At 37.4% G+C, this 16,758-nt stretch overlaps 1 protein-coding gene across 2 annotated transcripts in view; it reads left to right on the top strand.

Annotated features, from left to right (window-relative positions):
- Window positions 1–16,758, top strand: part of LOC111144544 (DLC1 Rho GTPase activating protein) — a 408,863-nt gene that overhangs the window by 217,066 nt on the left and 175,039 nt on the right. The window contains exon 1 of one of the 2 annotated variants that reach the window (XM_022498871.1): window positions 15,668–15,806. The exons of the other annotated variant lie outside the window; for it this stretch is intronic. Within the exon in view, the coding sequence (XP_022354579.1) occupies window positions 15,668–15,806 (139 nt within the window). Of the gene's footprint in view, window positions 1–15,667; window positions 15,807–16,758 lie in introns of those variants that run through there. 2 annotated transcript variants of the gene reach the window in all.

The following is a 16,758-nucleotide window of genomic DNA, read 5'->3' as shown; positions in this document are numbered from 1 at the left end:
CTCCAGGCCTGCTGACTCAGAATCTCATAGGCTCAAGAACCTCAATGGTAATATATTCCCCGGAGAGTTCTTGTCCATAATAAAGTTTCAGGCATTACTGGTTAATGTCAGTGCAAGTTTCCCATTTATTCTTCCTCCACATGCATACCCATCTTAATATGTACTTCAGAGTTTGTACCGCATAACAAAATCCTAAAGCTTAAGACAAATGATGGTGACACTGAATGACTAGTGAGAGTTTATACTGTATTATAAATATAATCAGAAATATCTCTGAATGTCTGTTTTTACCAAATAGTGTACAGGACTTATAAAACTATTTAAGACACTATCCTCAAAGAGCTTACGGTCAAGGTAAGAGAAAAGATAACATGTGAAAAGTTTATTGAACAAGCAAAGTAATCAAAGATGTCATGTTATGTTATATAGTCACATATTTGCCACTGGTCAACTTAATCATTATTCAAACAACTGAAGGTAACAAAATGTTAAAGTAGTAAACATAATTAGAAGTCCTACCCAGAGTAATTGGGTAGAAGAAGAAGGGGGAGTGGGGAATAAAAGACATCCAAGTTGGAAAGGAAAAAGTAAAAATGCCATGATGTTACATATAGAAAACCCTAAAGACTCCATTAGAAAACTGTTAGAACTAATAAATGAATTCAGTAAAGTTGCAGGATACAGAATTAATACAGAAAATTATGTTGCATTTCTATACTGTAATAATAAACTATCAGAAAGAGAAATTAAGAAAACAATCCTATTTGCAATTACATAAAAAAGGATAAAATACTTAGGAATAAATTTAACCAAGGAGGTAAAAGACCTATATATTGAAAACTACAAGACATTAATGAAAGAAATTGAAAAAGATACAAATAAATAGAAAGATATCTCATTTTCATGGATTGGGAGAATTAATATTATTAAAATATTTATACTACCTAAAGCAACATTGAAGATTTAATGCATTTCCTATCAAATTCCAATGGCATTTTTCATAGAAATACAATAAATAGTTCCAAAGTCTATTATGGAATCATAAAAGACCCCAAATAGCCAAAGCAATCTCAAAGAAGAAGAACAAAGCCAGAGGCTTTACCCTCCCTGATTTTAAACTATGTTCTGAAGCTACAGTGATTAAAACTGTGGTACCAATATAAAAACAGATAAATAGATCAATGGAACAGAATAGCCCCAAAATGAACCTGTATATATATGGTCAATAAATTTCAACAAATGAACCAAAAATATACAATGGGGAAAGGATGGTCTCTTCAACAAATGGTGATGGGAAAACTGGGTAGCCACATGCAAAAGAAAGAAATTGGACTACTTTTTGTACATAAAAAATTAACATAAAATGGATTAAAGACTTAAATGTAAGACCTGAAGCCATAAAGCTCCTAGGAGAGAACATAAGCAAAGCAGTAAACTCCTTATGTAAGTCTTTGTGATGATTTTTTTAATCTGACCCCAAAAGCAAAAAGAACAATAACAAAAATAGACAAGCAGGACAATATCAAACTAAAAAGTTTCTGCACAGCAAAGGAAACCATCAACAGAATGAAAAGGCAACCTACGGAATGGGACAAAATATTTGCAAATCACATACTAATAAGGAGCTAATAACCAAAATATATAAAGAGCTCATACACATCAATATAAAAAAATAAATAACTCAATTAAAATATAAGTAGAAGATCTGAGTAGACATTTTTTTTAACCAAAAAAGACATGCAGATGACCAACAGGTACATAAAAAGATGTCCAACTTCATTAATCATCGGGGAAATGAAAAAAACCACAATGAGATATTACATCATACCTATTAGAATGGCTGTTATCAAAAAGAGTAGAAATAACAAGTGTTGGCAAGGATGTGGAGAAAAGAGAATTTTGTATGCATTGTTGGTTGGAATGTAAATTGGTGCAGCCACTATGGAAAACTAAAAATTCCTCAAAAAATTAAAAATAGAACTACCATACGATCCAGTAATTCTGCTTTAGGTATTTATCTTAAAAAATGAAAATACTAATTTAAAAAGAAATATGCACCTCCATTTTCATTGCGTCATTATTTACAACAGCTAAGATATGGAAATAACCTATCAATGGATGAATGGTTACACACACACACACACACACACTGGAATACTACTCAGCCATAAAAATAGAAAAAAATCCTGTCATTTGTGATATGGGTGGATCTCAAGAGCATTATACTAAGTGAAGTCTGTCCGACAAAGAAAGACAAATCCTGTATAATCTCTCTTATATGTGAAATATTTTATATATATATATATATATATATATATATATATATATATATATATATAAAGTTTTTCTATAGCTCTATACTTCCTCCTCCTCCCCTAGGGCTAACCTTCCTCTTGCAATGGCTCAGCAAGTACTATCTTGTGATAACAAATATTGTGATCTCTATGAGACTGTGAGATGGGGAGACATTTGGGGTGAACAAATAAACCATCATCCAGTGGCTCATCCATTTGACTCTGGACAGCAGATGGCAGAAGGACTGACTGCCTTAGGGAAAAGGAAGAGATTTCGGGTGTGAAGATGTTCAGGGAGGGACATGGAGGAATAACACAACAAACATTACCTAGCTTTCACTTTTGAAATCCTAGAAACAGCCCAAGTGACCCTGAATCATTACCTCATATTGCTGAAAACTAATAAAAACGTTTTAATTCTCCAATAAGACTACAGTCTTCAGCTTACCCTTAATGGAATGTATTTTCCCTGCTCCAGGTTAACCCAAGTCCAGCCAAGTGTCAGCGCATCCAACTCTCTTCGCTACCCTCTTTCTCTCTCACTTCCTCCCTCCTCCACTAGAAAGCTGAAGGCCATTGGAAAAGGGAACAAGTGATGTTGATGTGTGCTGCTCTTCCTGCTCCTCCTGTTGTCTAGGGGTTTCCTTGGTGTAGACCTTGAGAACATACCCCTTCAGAATGCTTCCAGCCTGCCGAGCAAGATAAGTCATAGCAGTTAAGTGGCAAGATACTCAAGACTCCCTAGACATTGAGCTGAGAGAGTTCACTGGGCTGGAGTGGTCCAGAGAGGATATGGGGGAGAGGAAAGCTTTGAAAAACTGGAAAGGGAGATCAGAGACAATTCTAGGCATGGAAAACTGTTGGCAAAGTTAGAACAGTGGGAATGCACAAGGCACGGTGATGCAATTGTGCAGCCCAGCCAGCTGGAGCATGGAGTTTGTGTTTGGAAGGAGAGAAAACTGGAAAAATGGGATGGGTCCAGACTCATCAGGCCTTAGAGAGTGATTATAACTTTTACTAAGAATAGTAAATCTTATTAATCAGTGGTACTATCCCAGCTGCAAAGATCCAGACATCCTTATTCTAAACTCTATGGTCAGTAGTAAAAGAAAAAGAGACAGAAACAGTCTTTTTAATTTTTAGATGGAGAGAGGAGCAGAAGGAGAAGGGGAGAGAGAATCCCTTGCAGGTTCCACACATCTGAGTCAAAATCAAGAGTTGGACACTAAACTACCTGAGCTACCCAGGCACCCCCAGGTTTTTTTTTTTTTTCATTGCATCACATGTTTATTATAAACCGCAGGGTTTTTTTAGATGATGTACTACAATACCAGAAACCCATTAGATACCAACTATAATCACTATTCATAAAGACTTTTGATATGTATATATTACAGGGGATTTAGCAAATGAGTTTGGGGGGAAAAAGTCAAAAGCTTTTATTTTTGGTGATATGTTTTTAAAAATTGAATTTGGCTTTATTAAAATTCAACCATTGCTCATGATAATGACAAGTGATGTCATTAAGATTAGAGGAGATATATGAATTTAGAGAACTAATGAAAATAGCCTCTTCTAACAATCTCCAGTTTTCAGATTTTAGAGCAAATCATCCTCCTTAGAAATGCTAACCATTTCCTACAAACTAGTTTGATAAAAAGGTTTACTTTAGAGTAATCATAGCTTATACTTAAATCACAAATTTGCCTGCTCTATTTCCTGCCACCATCCATCCTTTGTTTTTCTTTGAATATTTCAGTTTGCAGCATTCTTGCATCACTGATGATCTTGGTGATGATCTATAGTCTTGGTGCCAGATGTGAATCACTCATTGCGCCTGAAACTGCAAAAGCAAAAATGCTTCCATTTCCTTTAAACATTTTTTTTCCGATTTCTAATTTGAGGTATTAAGAATGCCTACCATGTTGCTCTTCCATGTAATTAACAAATAGTAAGAAATGTGAAAATACCAACAATTGTTTAATTCAGAGGCTGATTAAATGCTGCATGGAAGAGTGTTTTTACCTATTCTCTCCATCTAGACACATGGGAGCTAAAGTATCACCTACTGAAACACTCAAGTAATTACGATCTCTAGATATTTTATACATATATTTAGAGCAAGTTTTCCTAAACTGTTTACGGAGACCTTTCTTTCCCCACTCTTCTGTTGACACATACCATTTTAAAATATAATGAAAATAGAGTACTAGAAAATAAAATTGGGGGGAAGACATAAAACATAAAACATAGAAGCCAAAGTGTTTTATCATTAGATTCAACAGACATAAAATTACTCTGTCCAACTACTATGCTTCCTCTGGATTTCTAAATGCTTCCTCTAGATTTCTATGCTCCTCTGTGGTCATTCATCCAGCCTCTGATGAGCCATTGGCCTCACATTAAAAAGTCTCAAAGAGGGATGCTTGGGGTGGCTCAAATGGTTAAGCCTCCGCCTTCGGCTCAGGTCATGATCCCGGGGTCCTGCATTGAGTCCTGCATTGGGCTCCCTGCCTGCTGCTCCCTCTGCTTGTGCTCTCTCTCTGTCTGATAAATAAATAAAATCTTTTAAAAAATAAAAAGTCTGAAAGACCAAGAAGCCCAAGCCAATAGTGAGTGTGAGGGAAAATTAGGGTCAGAACCCCCTGAGTCTCCAATTCAAGATTAAGGAAGCAGTGCAGGTGCCCTGTTTCTTTAGTCTGTTTATGAGGGATTATGAGGGTCTTCCCCGCTGCAGAAAGGAAGGAAGGAAGGAAAGAAGGCAGCCAGGCAGCCAGGCAGGGAAGGAAAGAAAAAGGAATTTGTCCAAAAGAAGCACTTGCTAACAATTTCCACTGCCCTTCATCACCTGCTTTTTTTCTTCAGTAGAAAGTGTGTTCTACCTTCTATGCAGATTCCTTTTTTTCAGGTGAAGTTTGCAGACTGCCACTTCCTGGACAGCATAATTTTTGCAAATGACTTCCATCTCCCTTAATTCTATTTTTCCTTTTCTGAAAACTTTTCTTTTTTACTTTCTTCTTCTGACTTGTATTTACTTAGCTTTTTTATGTCAGTGACAAAAGTAAGAGTTTCGTTTTTTTTCCTATTTTTTTCCTTGCTTAAAATATTTGTGAAGAGATTTTTGGCTTCCTATTTAATAGAAAGAGAGAAAATTATATGTTCTTTTTCTGCTAATGTTAGCAAAATACCTGTTTACTTAAATATCATATTTTAAGGTTCCATTAGGTGCCCCAGAAAGGAATATATATCCACACAAATAACATATCCTAATATAATAGTGGAATCCAATAGTAACATCATTATTGAGTTGAAATCTTTTTATTGTTTTGGTTAATAACATGGTAATACTAATAACATTGCATGAAATTATATTAATAATTATTCAACATAGAATGAGTCTTTCATGATACCATTCAAATAATGTTATTAATAATATCTAAAGTGCCTTATTATAAATCTCTCTCATATAATTTGATCCAGTAACATAGCACTTGGATATTATTTCCATATATACATTCCATATATACTCCAAGCCAGTAATCACACTCTGAGCAGCAGATTCCTCCCCACCTCTCTGTGAAGACTTACATCAGATTCTCAAAGATTCAGAGCTTTGGTGATTTGCTTTTATCCTGGAATTTTCAGTGATACCACAATTTGAACCCTGAGCTTCTATTTCCCAATTCTGTCACCTCCATATGTTCTGTAAAATCCTTTCTCATAAAATCCATTAATTTTTTCATTTGGCTTGTTTCTATTTTGCTTTTTTATTATTTGTAAAAGTGCTTTACTAGAGATATTAACACTCTGTTGTTTACGTTGAAAGTATTTCCATTTATCATTTTGCTTTTTTTTTCATCACCCTTAGAATAACACTTATGTGCCTTACAGTGAATCTCACCCTACCCTCACCCTCATCCACAGACTTTGGTGAGCACTGAGCTAGTCTTTATCACTGCAGTTTTGTCTTTTTTAGAATTATCTGTAAATGGAAGAAGGTGCTGCCAATGTTATCATACAAGCGTTTGTACAAACATATGTTATCATTTCTTTTGAGTAATACCTGAGTGGATTTAGTTGGTAAGGGTATGTTTGACTTTTAAAAGAAACTTCCAAATTTTCAAAGTGGGTAGGCCATTTTACATTCCCACCAGCAATATATAAAAATTCCAGTTTTCCAACATCCTACCCAACACTTGACATGGTTAGTCTTTTTAATTTTAGTGTGTAATGGTAACTCAGTATGATTTTAATTTGCATTTTCCTAATGACTGAGATTGGATAGCTTCTTGTACTTGTTAGCCATTCATATACCTTCTTTTGCAAAGTGTCATTTCAAAATTTTTGCCCATTTGTTATAATCTGGTTATTTGTCTTTTTGTTACATTGAATTATAGGGCTCTTTATATATTCTGGATATATGCTTTGTAAGTATTTTGTCCTAGTCAGTGACTTGAATTTTTCTTTTCTTTGCAGTATTTTTAAGAGGACAAAGGAATTTTTTTGTTCCAATTTATCCATTGTTTAATGACTGATGCTTAATTGGATCCTAAGGAAGCTTTGCCTAACTTAAGGTTACAGAGTTTCTTGTACAAGCCTTATAGTTTTACTCCTAAATTTGTACTATGGTTCATGGTCCATTTAGAGTTAATGTTTGTTTAACACTTGAGGTAAGGGTTGAGGTTCATTTTTTTCCATATGGCATCCAATTGTCCCAGTACCATTTGTTGAAAAGATTATTTTTCTCCATTGATTTACCTTGGCATCTTTATCGAAAATCAGCTGAACATGTTGTATGGACCTATTTCCAAAATCTTTCTTCTGTTCCATTGTTCTATATGCCTATCCTTAAATCAGTATCATCCTATTTTGATAACTATAGATTTATAAGTCTTGATGTCAGGAAGTATAAATCCTTAATATTGCACCTCTTTTTCAAAAAAATTTTGCTTTATTTAGGTCCTTTGTATTTCCATATGAATTTTAGAATTAACTTGTCAGTTAAAAAAAGAAAAGAATTTCTAGAATTTTGATTCATATTGATTTTATAAATTAGTATGGGAGAATTAATATCCTGACAGTATTGAGTATGCAATTCCATGAACATGGTATATGTCTCTATTTATTTAGGTACTTAATTTCTCTTAGTAATGTTTTATAAAGCATTCAGTATATGGTATACATATTTGTTACCAGTATTTTCTCTAAGTATTTTCATACTTTTTTATCATGTTATAAATGAGACTTACTAATTGTTCATTGATAGTATATGCAAATATAATTGATTTTTTTATATTAACCTTCGATCCTATTAAATTCACTTTTTTTTTAAAGATCTTATTCATTTATTTGTCAGAGAGTGAGAGAGCATGCAAAGCAGCGGGAGCCATAAGCCAAGGGAGAATCAGGCTCCCCGCTGAGCAAGGAGTTCAATGAGAGAGACATATGGCCTGAGCCAAAGGCAGATGCTTAACCAACTGAGCCACCCATGTGTCCCTTAAACTCACTTTTTATTTCTAGTTAATCTGACTAGAGATTAATCAACTTCATTGATCTTTCCAAAGAACAGTCTTTTAACTTCTGTTGTTTATGTTCATTTTCAATTATTTCTGCTCTTATATTTATTTTTTTCCTTTCTTCTGCTGGCAGGTTCAGAGCAGCCATTATCCTAAAACTAATTTAGTCCCCCTACTAAGGCATGACCCTTCTAGGGATTCTACCCAAGGCTGCTTATTACATGAGGTCTCATCATGCTGACAGGTGGAAATAGAAACTAATCCCAGCCCTGTGTGAGCTCCAGGATGTTATCTGCCTATTGACTTCCAGTATTTTTTCCCCAAGTTTGGGAAAGTTCCTTCTACATCTGTACAGATGAGTATTCAGATAAAGGCTTGGGAGACTTCTCTGCAAATATGCAGATCTCACAGTGTTGCTCTCTTTTTTTTGGTACTCTGACTTGCAAACTCTAACTGCCTCAGTCTCCATAAACTCTAATGTCTGTCACCTCAAGATTCTCAGATTATGGGGCACCTGGGTGGCTCAGTGGCTCAGCTCAGCCGCTGCCTTCAGCTCAGGTCATGATCCCAGGGTCCTGGGGTTGAGCCCTGTATCAGGCTCTCTGCTTAGCGGGGAGCCTGCTTCCCCTCCTTCTCTCTCTGCCTGCCTCTCTGCCTACTTGTGATCTCTGTCTGTCAAATAAATAAAGTTTAAAAATCTTTTAAAAAAAGATTCTCAGGTTATGTTTGGTTTTTCTCTCTCTACTCTGTGGCCAGAAAATACCCCCAGGCAGTAAGCCGGAAACATGGTAGAGCTCGTTTTGTTTTGTTTTTTTAAAACTCTCTTTCAGAAATCACAGTCCTGCTTTACCTATTATGCAGTTTCTGAAAAATATTATTTTATATTTTGTGCATGCGTGGCAGGAGTGGCAGTATATCTTCAGGATCCCTTTGTGAACAGGAGCTAAGGCAACCTATAAACTACCTTTTTGTGAAAACATTCAAACCTGTTGGTATTGGCAGTGTGTTTGAGGTCCTGTTAATAAATAACATTTATTTATTTATAATAGTAATTAATTAATAATATTAATTATTTATTAATATGGTTAGAAAGGTATAATCAATAGGCTATATTAACATAGAAAAATATTTTTGTTCCTGTTTGGACCGACTTCAAAATTATCCCTGAACGCATATGCTCAAGTATACCATTATCCCAGATTGCTTTTTTTGATTTTACTATTAGTATAGCATTTTATTAGAGGTTATTGATAAATGTTAAGATCCAAAAGATAATCAACATTTAGCTCTTTATAGAGACTTGTGGCAGTGAGTTTACATGAAGGTAAAACAAAGCATTTGAATATTTTTGTTTCTCAGAAGAAGTCTTTTATTCAGAATCAGCAAGAGGTTGATTTTTTTTTGGTTCCAATGTCAACGTAAAGATACATATAAAACTAGTATGAATGGAAATAAATGCAATTTAAAAGTAATTCAAATAGTCATAATATACCCTTAAGTCTTAGTAAGCAGAGAAATTACATCACTGTAATTCTATGTTATAATGTTGGACTCCTTTAATTCATAATATACTGAAATTTTATACCATGAAGAATAAACAATAGGAGGATAAAATGACAAAAGGAAGAATAGAAGATATAAGAGAAGATGAAGAGTAAGAGCAAGGACATTTCCTTGTTAAATTTCCTCCTTAAGTTTTAACTATGTCTAAAATTTATTTTACCAATATATAGTCTATCCTCTGTTAAGGCAATATAAATTATAGATGTATTATTTCTTTAGCACTACTATTGCTGATGCATCCTTATTGATTTTTCTATAGAATTAAAAATATTTTAACCTTCTGAAATCATGACACGAAAAAAATCTGAAATCATTACTAAAAAAAAAATTCTGGGACACTCTTCCCATTCTCTAGTACTTTTTCTTTCCTGTCTTTCTGCCAAAATTACTAGTATAGAAAACTAGAGTGAACTAGTCAACAAAAAATGGAAAGGAAATAATTGAGAGAGAAGTGAACCAAAACAAACAAATGAACAACTCCAAAGAAACGTATTCAAAGCAACTTGAAAATAGCTTGAGGAAAGTATAAAAATGGCCAATTAATTTACTAATAGCTTAGATTCTGTGAAGATACTTTTTAGAAGAGGAATGAGACCACCTATCCCAGTAGAATTGTTTAACCTTTCTGTTCCACTTCCGGAGGACAGGCCCCATCCTGTTGGATTCTGTATGCTTTACTTCCATCTCCCCTTCTGTACCAGAATCAAGGATCTAATCAATCCCCTTTATAGCAATTGTGAAAATGCTGTCCTAAGATCACAAAGCTGTCAAGGGGCAGGACTCAAATGCAGTCTGTCTCTGACTTAGTCTATTTGGTCTGACTTAGCAGAATCCCATAGACTGGGTGACTTGTAAACAACAGAGATGTTTTTCTCACAATCCAGAGTCTGTGAGGTTGATCAAGGTGCCAGCATATTTCGTGTCTGGTGAGGACCTACTTCCTGGTTCATAGACCCTCATCTTTTTGCTGAGCTCTCACATGGAGATGGGGCAAGGAGATCCCAAGTTCTCTTTTATAGGGAACTTATCTCTTTCATGATGGCTCAACTTTCATGACCTAATCATTTCTCCAAGACCCCACTTTCTAATACCATCACATTGGGGATTAGGTTTCAACATATGAATTTGGAGGAGAACACAAACATTCAGTATAGAGCAGTTTCTTTTCTCAAAGGCTAGGTCAGCCCAAGTGAAGAACTTTGTTTCAGAAAGCAGTTAGTAATGAGATTCAGTAGTTAAAAAGGAAAGAAGGTATTATTGTGTCAGGAAGAAAAGAACATTTTTCTTTCCTCATATTCACTTCTTATTTTTTACTTTCCTCATTTATCACAAGAAGTGATCACACTTATCACACTTCTTGTGATAAATGAGGAAAGAAAAATGCTTATTATTCAACAGTATTCCCTCAACAAATTGATTTTGCCCTGAAAGATAGTGTGATTTTGGTGTATATATCAGGAGTTGTAGAGAAATAGTCTCTGAACATCTTTGATCACTAACTCTCATGAGTTTCTGAGCATAGAACCCCAATATATACATTTATTTATAAATTTTATCCATAAATCATTGTACTTGCATGTCTGTATATTAAAAAAATAGAAAAACTCCAAGAGCTATCTAAATAGACATAGATTCTAAGATTTTCTTCTCGCCTTCCAAGGAGACTCTCGTCTGCCCTCAGGTGGGAGATCACCAATTTGAAGAAAATTGTCCTTGTGGTCTATTGGTCTATCGAGCATCAATAGATACCTAACTGATAGTGTAAACAACTTTGCCTTGAACCCTACGGTTGAAAATATTTAACAATTTATCACAAAGAAGATTCTCAACCAAACTGAATGTAATCCTTATGGTTCCAATTGTAGGGGCAAATAAAATTGCCACTTGCATCGAGCAAATGTATTCAAGATGGTCATGCTAAATAAAGAAAAACCAAAGTGAAAACAGAGATTAGCAGCATGTAACCTATATGCTAGGCATTCTTCATTGCAGGGGGTTGGGGGGGAGAGACAGAAAATTGTCCTCAGAGTCACAGAAGCGTCATACTACAAATTTTGTCATGGGCTTTTGGAGATGTAGAAATATAATGGAGAAGTCCTTTGATGAAAGTACAGCCCTTAAGCAGACCTATTGTTGCAGATAGCCACTGTCTTTCACTTAACCTGTTGTCCTGTTGCAGGGGCTAGGTCTCTCACCAGGGCTTAACCAAATGGAGTTTTAATAATTTCCTTCCTGTTCCAAAGACCCAGATCTAAGCATGACATTGACTCTTAATAAACATTTCATTTCCCATCATTACTCATACTATTTTGAAAGAACCTACTAGCACTTTGGTTAATCCTAATGTTCTAATTACTCCAAAGGAGGCTTAAATGAGTTTCATCACCAAATAAGAGTGCCACTAGATCAAAGTGGATTTGTGCGACACGGGCTTGGAAGAGAAGGTGTCCCTAACATTAGATCAAAGCATATGGGACCTAGAAACACTATAAAATTAAAATTTTATTTATAGTGAAAAGACGAAAATTACAAATTAGACAAAACTAAATAAAATCTGTAATACATTACTAAAATGGAATGGTTTTCTTACATGGAAAATATTAGGGACATACTTGAGAAGAGTCTCTAGATTAATATACAAACAGGAGTCCCCCAGGTCAGAGAGCAGCTCCACCAATAGCTGAAACTAGCCCTTTATCACAAGAAAAAGGAACTGAAAAGCAATCAAAGCATAGTATTGCTATCTTCATTTCTCTTATAATTCCCAGCAGGATCTTTAAAAAAATCAATAAACTTCTCATATTCCCACTTTCCCCATCTGCCAAGCTGAGATAACATTAATTATGGTATACTGTCCTCACCTCTCAGTGAAAAGAGACTTGGATTATTTTAAATTCATGGAAATAAAACTCGAGGAATTATTCTATAAATGGTGAATTTTGAAAAACACTTTTTCTGCATGGAACATTTCTTTTAATGGCCAATAAATACAGCCAGAAAGCAAAAAAATAAAAACAATTTAAAATTGACAGTGTATTAGTTTTTACATCATACCTATGATATGTGGGTGAGACTCATTTACAAGGAGTTGAAATATCTTCACAATGAAATTTGAATTTAATGAGTTTTTAGAAATGAGGGGTAAAATTGCCAGCTCTATTTTGGAATATAGTAAAATCAATAATTAAAGTCCACCTTGCTTGAAAACATAGGTGTGCTCCCCTGCTCCAATAGTCTGTCAGTAAGAGTTATATTTATGATGGTAAGTTTCCATATACCTCTTAGGTTAGGTCTATGGACTGGTCTACCAAATGGAACCTGTGCTTAGAATAAGTAGGCTTTTGTAATACCTGCTGAGATGAGCTACAGTGAAGTACTAGGAGTATTGTCTTTGAAAGAGCATGTCACGGAGGAGAAGGAGGATGTTTTAGAACACTAAATCAGACCAGAGTGTCCTATCATTAAGCACAGTGTTGACTAGGCCTTTGTTCTCTTGGCTCACTGCACTTCAATTTTCATAGCTGGGGTCATCTAAAACCCCTCTGAGACTCACGCTTCTTTCATACCATGAGCCCATCACCATCAGTGGTGATTTTATTTGGCTACGATTAAAGAGTTTTGGCCTATAGCTTAGTATCAGCTGAGCCTAGATAAACCCTAATGGGTCATTATCACTGTCATTAATTTATGAGCAGTCAAGTTGATTGGAAGGCTAATGAGCTTTTTTTTTTTTTAAGATTTTATTCATTTATTTGACAGACAGAGATCACAAGTAGGCAGAGAGGCAGGCAGAGAGAGAGGGGGAAGCAGGATACCTGCCGAACAGAGAGCCCGATGCGAGGCTCTATCCCAGGACCCTGGGATCATGACCTAAGCCGAAGGCAGAGGCTTAACCCACTGAGCCACCCAGGTGCCCCGGCTAATGAGCTTTGAATACAGACAGCTCTGGGTATGAATCCTAGGTCTGGCATTTATTATCTCCTTTCTCAAATCTCTTCTCTCTGTGCTCCAGCTTCCTCATCTCTAAAGAGGAGATAATAATTCCTATTAGGGGTGTACATATGTGGGTCTGTCTATCTACAGTGCTAGAAGAGTTTTGGTATGTCGTAGGTACTCCATAAATGCTGTTTCCCGTTCTGTGTATCGGTACAGGAAAGCTTCATGCTGTTACAGTCAGTGACTTTGCATGAATCATACAATCAGCTGTTGATATTTGTGCTGGGAATGGTTGTAGGTCATAAATCTTGAATGGAAATTTAGGTGAGGTCAGTGCTTAAGAGGAGTTAGGAATCCAGGCTTCCTTTTCCTTCTTTGTGCTACCATAATGCTTGGTACATGCTTCTGTCATAGAATTTATGACACTATTTTGAAATGATTTGTGGTCAGTGGGATTTCTGCTCAAAGACTGAGTCGATGTCTTATTCATCCTCAACTTCCCCGCGCCTAGCACAGAGTGTGGTTCGCTACTTATGCTATGATTACTTCATACTGTTCCTCTACAAACATACCTGCCCTGTTCAACCTGACCAGAAATGAGTCAACCTGTTTCAAGGTGCACAGACCTCTTTGAAGGAGAAACACATCCATGCGCCCACGCACACACACACACACATCCACGCACACACACACACACGGACTTCCAGTACTTTGTTTTAAAATGGAGCCATGTATTGGGCAATCAAATTTTTTGAGACTTTTTTTAATGAAGTTTCCCTCGGAATTGGCTCCCACGGGGCACAAAGGTCCACATGCCTCAGCAGTTAGTACTTGTCTCCTGATCTGTGCCCAGCCCAGTGATAAGGCAAGGAAGACAATATCGAGATGCACATTCTCAGCTGAAGAGACTCATGGACTTTAACAACTTGGGAACAGTATGATTGAAGACATGCGGGTTACTAATAAGTAGTGCCACAAGTGTTAGTTATAACTCATGAGCACAGTCTCGCTACCCCTTGTATAACCAAGTTGTCAAAGTTGTTGGGAAAGAGGTGGCATGCTGTACGTATTTGGGGACTAGGAAGGGAGATCAGTGTGGGTTGAAAAGGATTTCATGTATAAGAATAATTATGATAATAATTAACATTCTCATGGTAATCTTGCAATTTACAAAGTGCTTTTACAGCATTTTCTAATTTCACAAAGGTTATGAACTGGCCTTTAGATACTAGTGTGATGCCAATAGTAAGCCTCCATGCCAAACCTTGAAAGTTAGAAGATGGCATTTAAGGGAGAGTGAAAGAGGAGAGGATTAATACTGCATTAAAAAGCAGAAAATCAGCCAAATTCATTGGCAAAGAAATAGAGTTATTTGGCATTTTAGAAACTCAAGAACAGATCTTGTTGAAGAAGCAGTTGGCCCGTATTTTGATTTCATGGTGCTTGGCAGTTCTTTTACTCTTCAGGAGAGAGGTTTTGATGTACAATTATAATGATGAAGTTTGCTTACTTGGAATTAAAAGATTCTCAAAACCAGGGGACATTTGAACCTTATTTAGAGGCAAAACCTAGAATTATTTGATTAAACCACTTAAAAATAAGTAGGAGCATAGTTAGAAGGGAAATATGAAGAGGTGATTAGTGTTTCCTTTAAAACTCAAGTATCCACGTCCTAGAGAGAATCCTAGGTTCTCCTGCAAGTTGCTCCTCCAGCCGTATCTTCCTTCCCTCACCCACAACTAAAGTTTGAACCTTCTGTGTCATAAACAGCCTAATCCCAAACCATGACTTAATAAAACACAAGTGAGTTAATCAAATGCAACTGTGAATGAGAATTTACCTTGAAAGTTGAAGAGAACCCTACCTGCCACCCCTCCTTGTCTCCCTCCCTCACTTTTTTGCCCCCTGCTCTGCCTTTCCTTCAAAAGCACAAGGTTAACCTGGATTGCCAGGGAAGGAGACAAGTTATTAACTAGACGAACGGCCGAGCTTGTACCAAGTCAAGTTATTGGATTACACAGGGAGCTAGAATCATCGCCATAGCCACGAAGGCAGCCCGAGCGCTGCGCGAGTGTGTCGCGGGCTCATTTGTAAGCCTTTCCAGATGTGGCAGCCGCGCGCGCTTGGCGGCCATCCAGGAGGCCGCCTGCAGTCGGCGCTTCCCGGGCCGCAGTGCGAGCCGCAATGCCGGGATCCTGAGGGCGCAGGGCTCGCTCGCGGCTCGCCCCCGGGCCCGGCGCGCACGCAGCCCCGCCGCCCCGCGGAGCCCCAGTCCGCAGCCAGCGAAGGACAATCTGCAGCGGGAGGAGGCCAGCATGGTCGCGGCGCCGGGGCTGCGCTGAAGTCCATTGCGCCTGGATGGGGGACTCCGAGGCCCACGTGATGGCTCGGTCCCTGAGAGCCCCTCTCCGGAGGTCCTTTAGCGATCACATCCGAGACTCCACCGCCAGAGCCCTGGATGTTATTTGGAAAAACACCAGAGACAGAAGGCTGGCAGGTGAGGGGCGCGAAGGGGAGGGAGGGACGAGAGGTATTAAAAGGAAAACAATTCAGCTCACAGACGCAGATATTAACTCGGATAATTAATGATCTCATCGGCTGGATAAAGTTCATCGCCGTCATGGCAATGCTTTCCATCTCCCTTCCTCTGGTATTTAACGTTTCTGGAATTTTTTTTTTTTTTCTAATGCCTCTCTGGTTTCTGATCTGATTATTTCTAGATAAGGTTTATGAGGGGTGTGGGGTTTTTTAACCTTGAAAAGAAAAGCAAGGTCCTTTTGAGTGTCAGGGAATCAGTGGTGATGAGCAGCTGCAGGCAGAAGCTGCAAGGTCTGTTGTGCCGGCGAGGTTCCGAAGTGGGGCTGCTCTGGCCCCAGGTGGCCTGGTCTCTGCTGGAGAGGGGCCTGGAAAGGCTGTGTGTCAGTGGAGTAATCTGCTCTACCCAGTGAAAGCCTGCTGGCATTTCCTCTTGCAGCCTGGAGCTGCTCTGAGTTCCAAGAGGGCGTCAGGTATGCTAGAGGCAGGCGTTTGAAATACAATAAAACATAAATACAGTGGTGCGATTCAGACTTAGTAGGGCTCATGTGACAGCAACCAAACGGCCAACAGTGTTTTAAGGGGTACAGTAAAAGAAACAACTTATGCCTGATCCTGGTATCAAGAATATAAATTAATATAAAATAGCATCTTGTGATAAAATAATCTCTCTGAATTCAGGAAAGGCATCCTAGTCCTGTTTCATGGCTCCCCCTTGGGTGCTCTGTAAGTCTCTGTATTTGGGTCATCTACGTGAATGGGTCAGAGATGGTATTTTTTTAACCTTTTTGGTTAACCCTGTTGCTTTTCATATTCTGGGTGGAGTTCCAAATTGTTACAAATATTACAAGTGGCCTCCAAGTGTCAACAGATTTCTGTGCTGTGTGTTCTCAATAAAAAGGTCCTTTGACTTT

The sequence above is a fragment of the Enhydra lutris genome, unplaced genomic scaffold, assembly GCF_002288905.1.
Source record: "Enhydra lutris kenyoni isolate GAN:26980312 unplaced genomic scaffold, ASM228890v2 scaffoldscaffold11, whole genome shotgun sequence".
NCBI lineage: Eukaryota > Metazoa > Chordata > Mammalia > Carnivora > Mustelidae > Enhydra > Enhydra lutris.
Note: the sequence above shows the minus strand (reverse complement) of the source record. Positions and strands in the feature narration are given on the sequence as shown.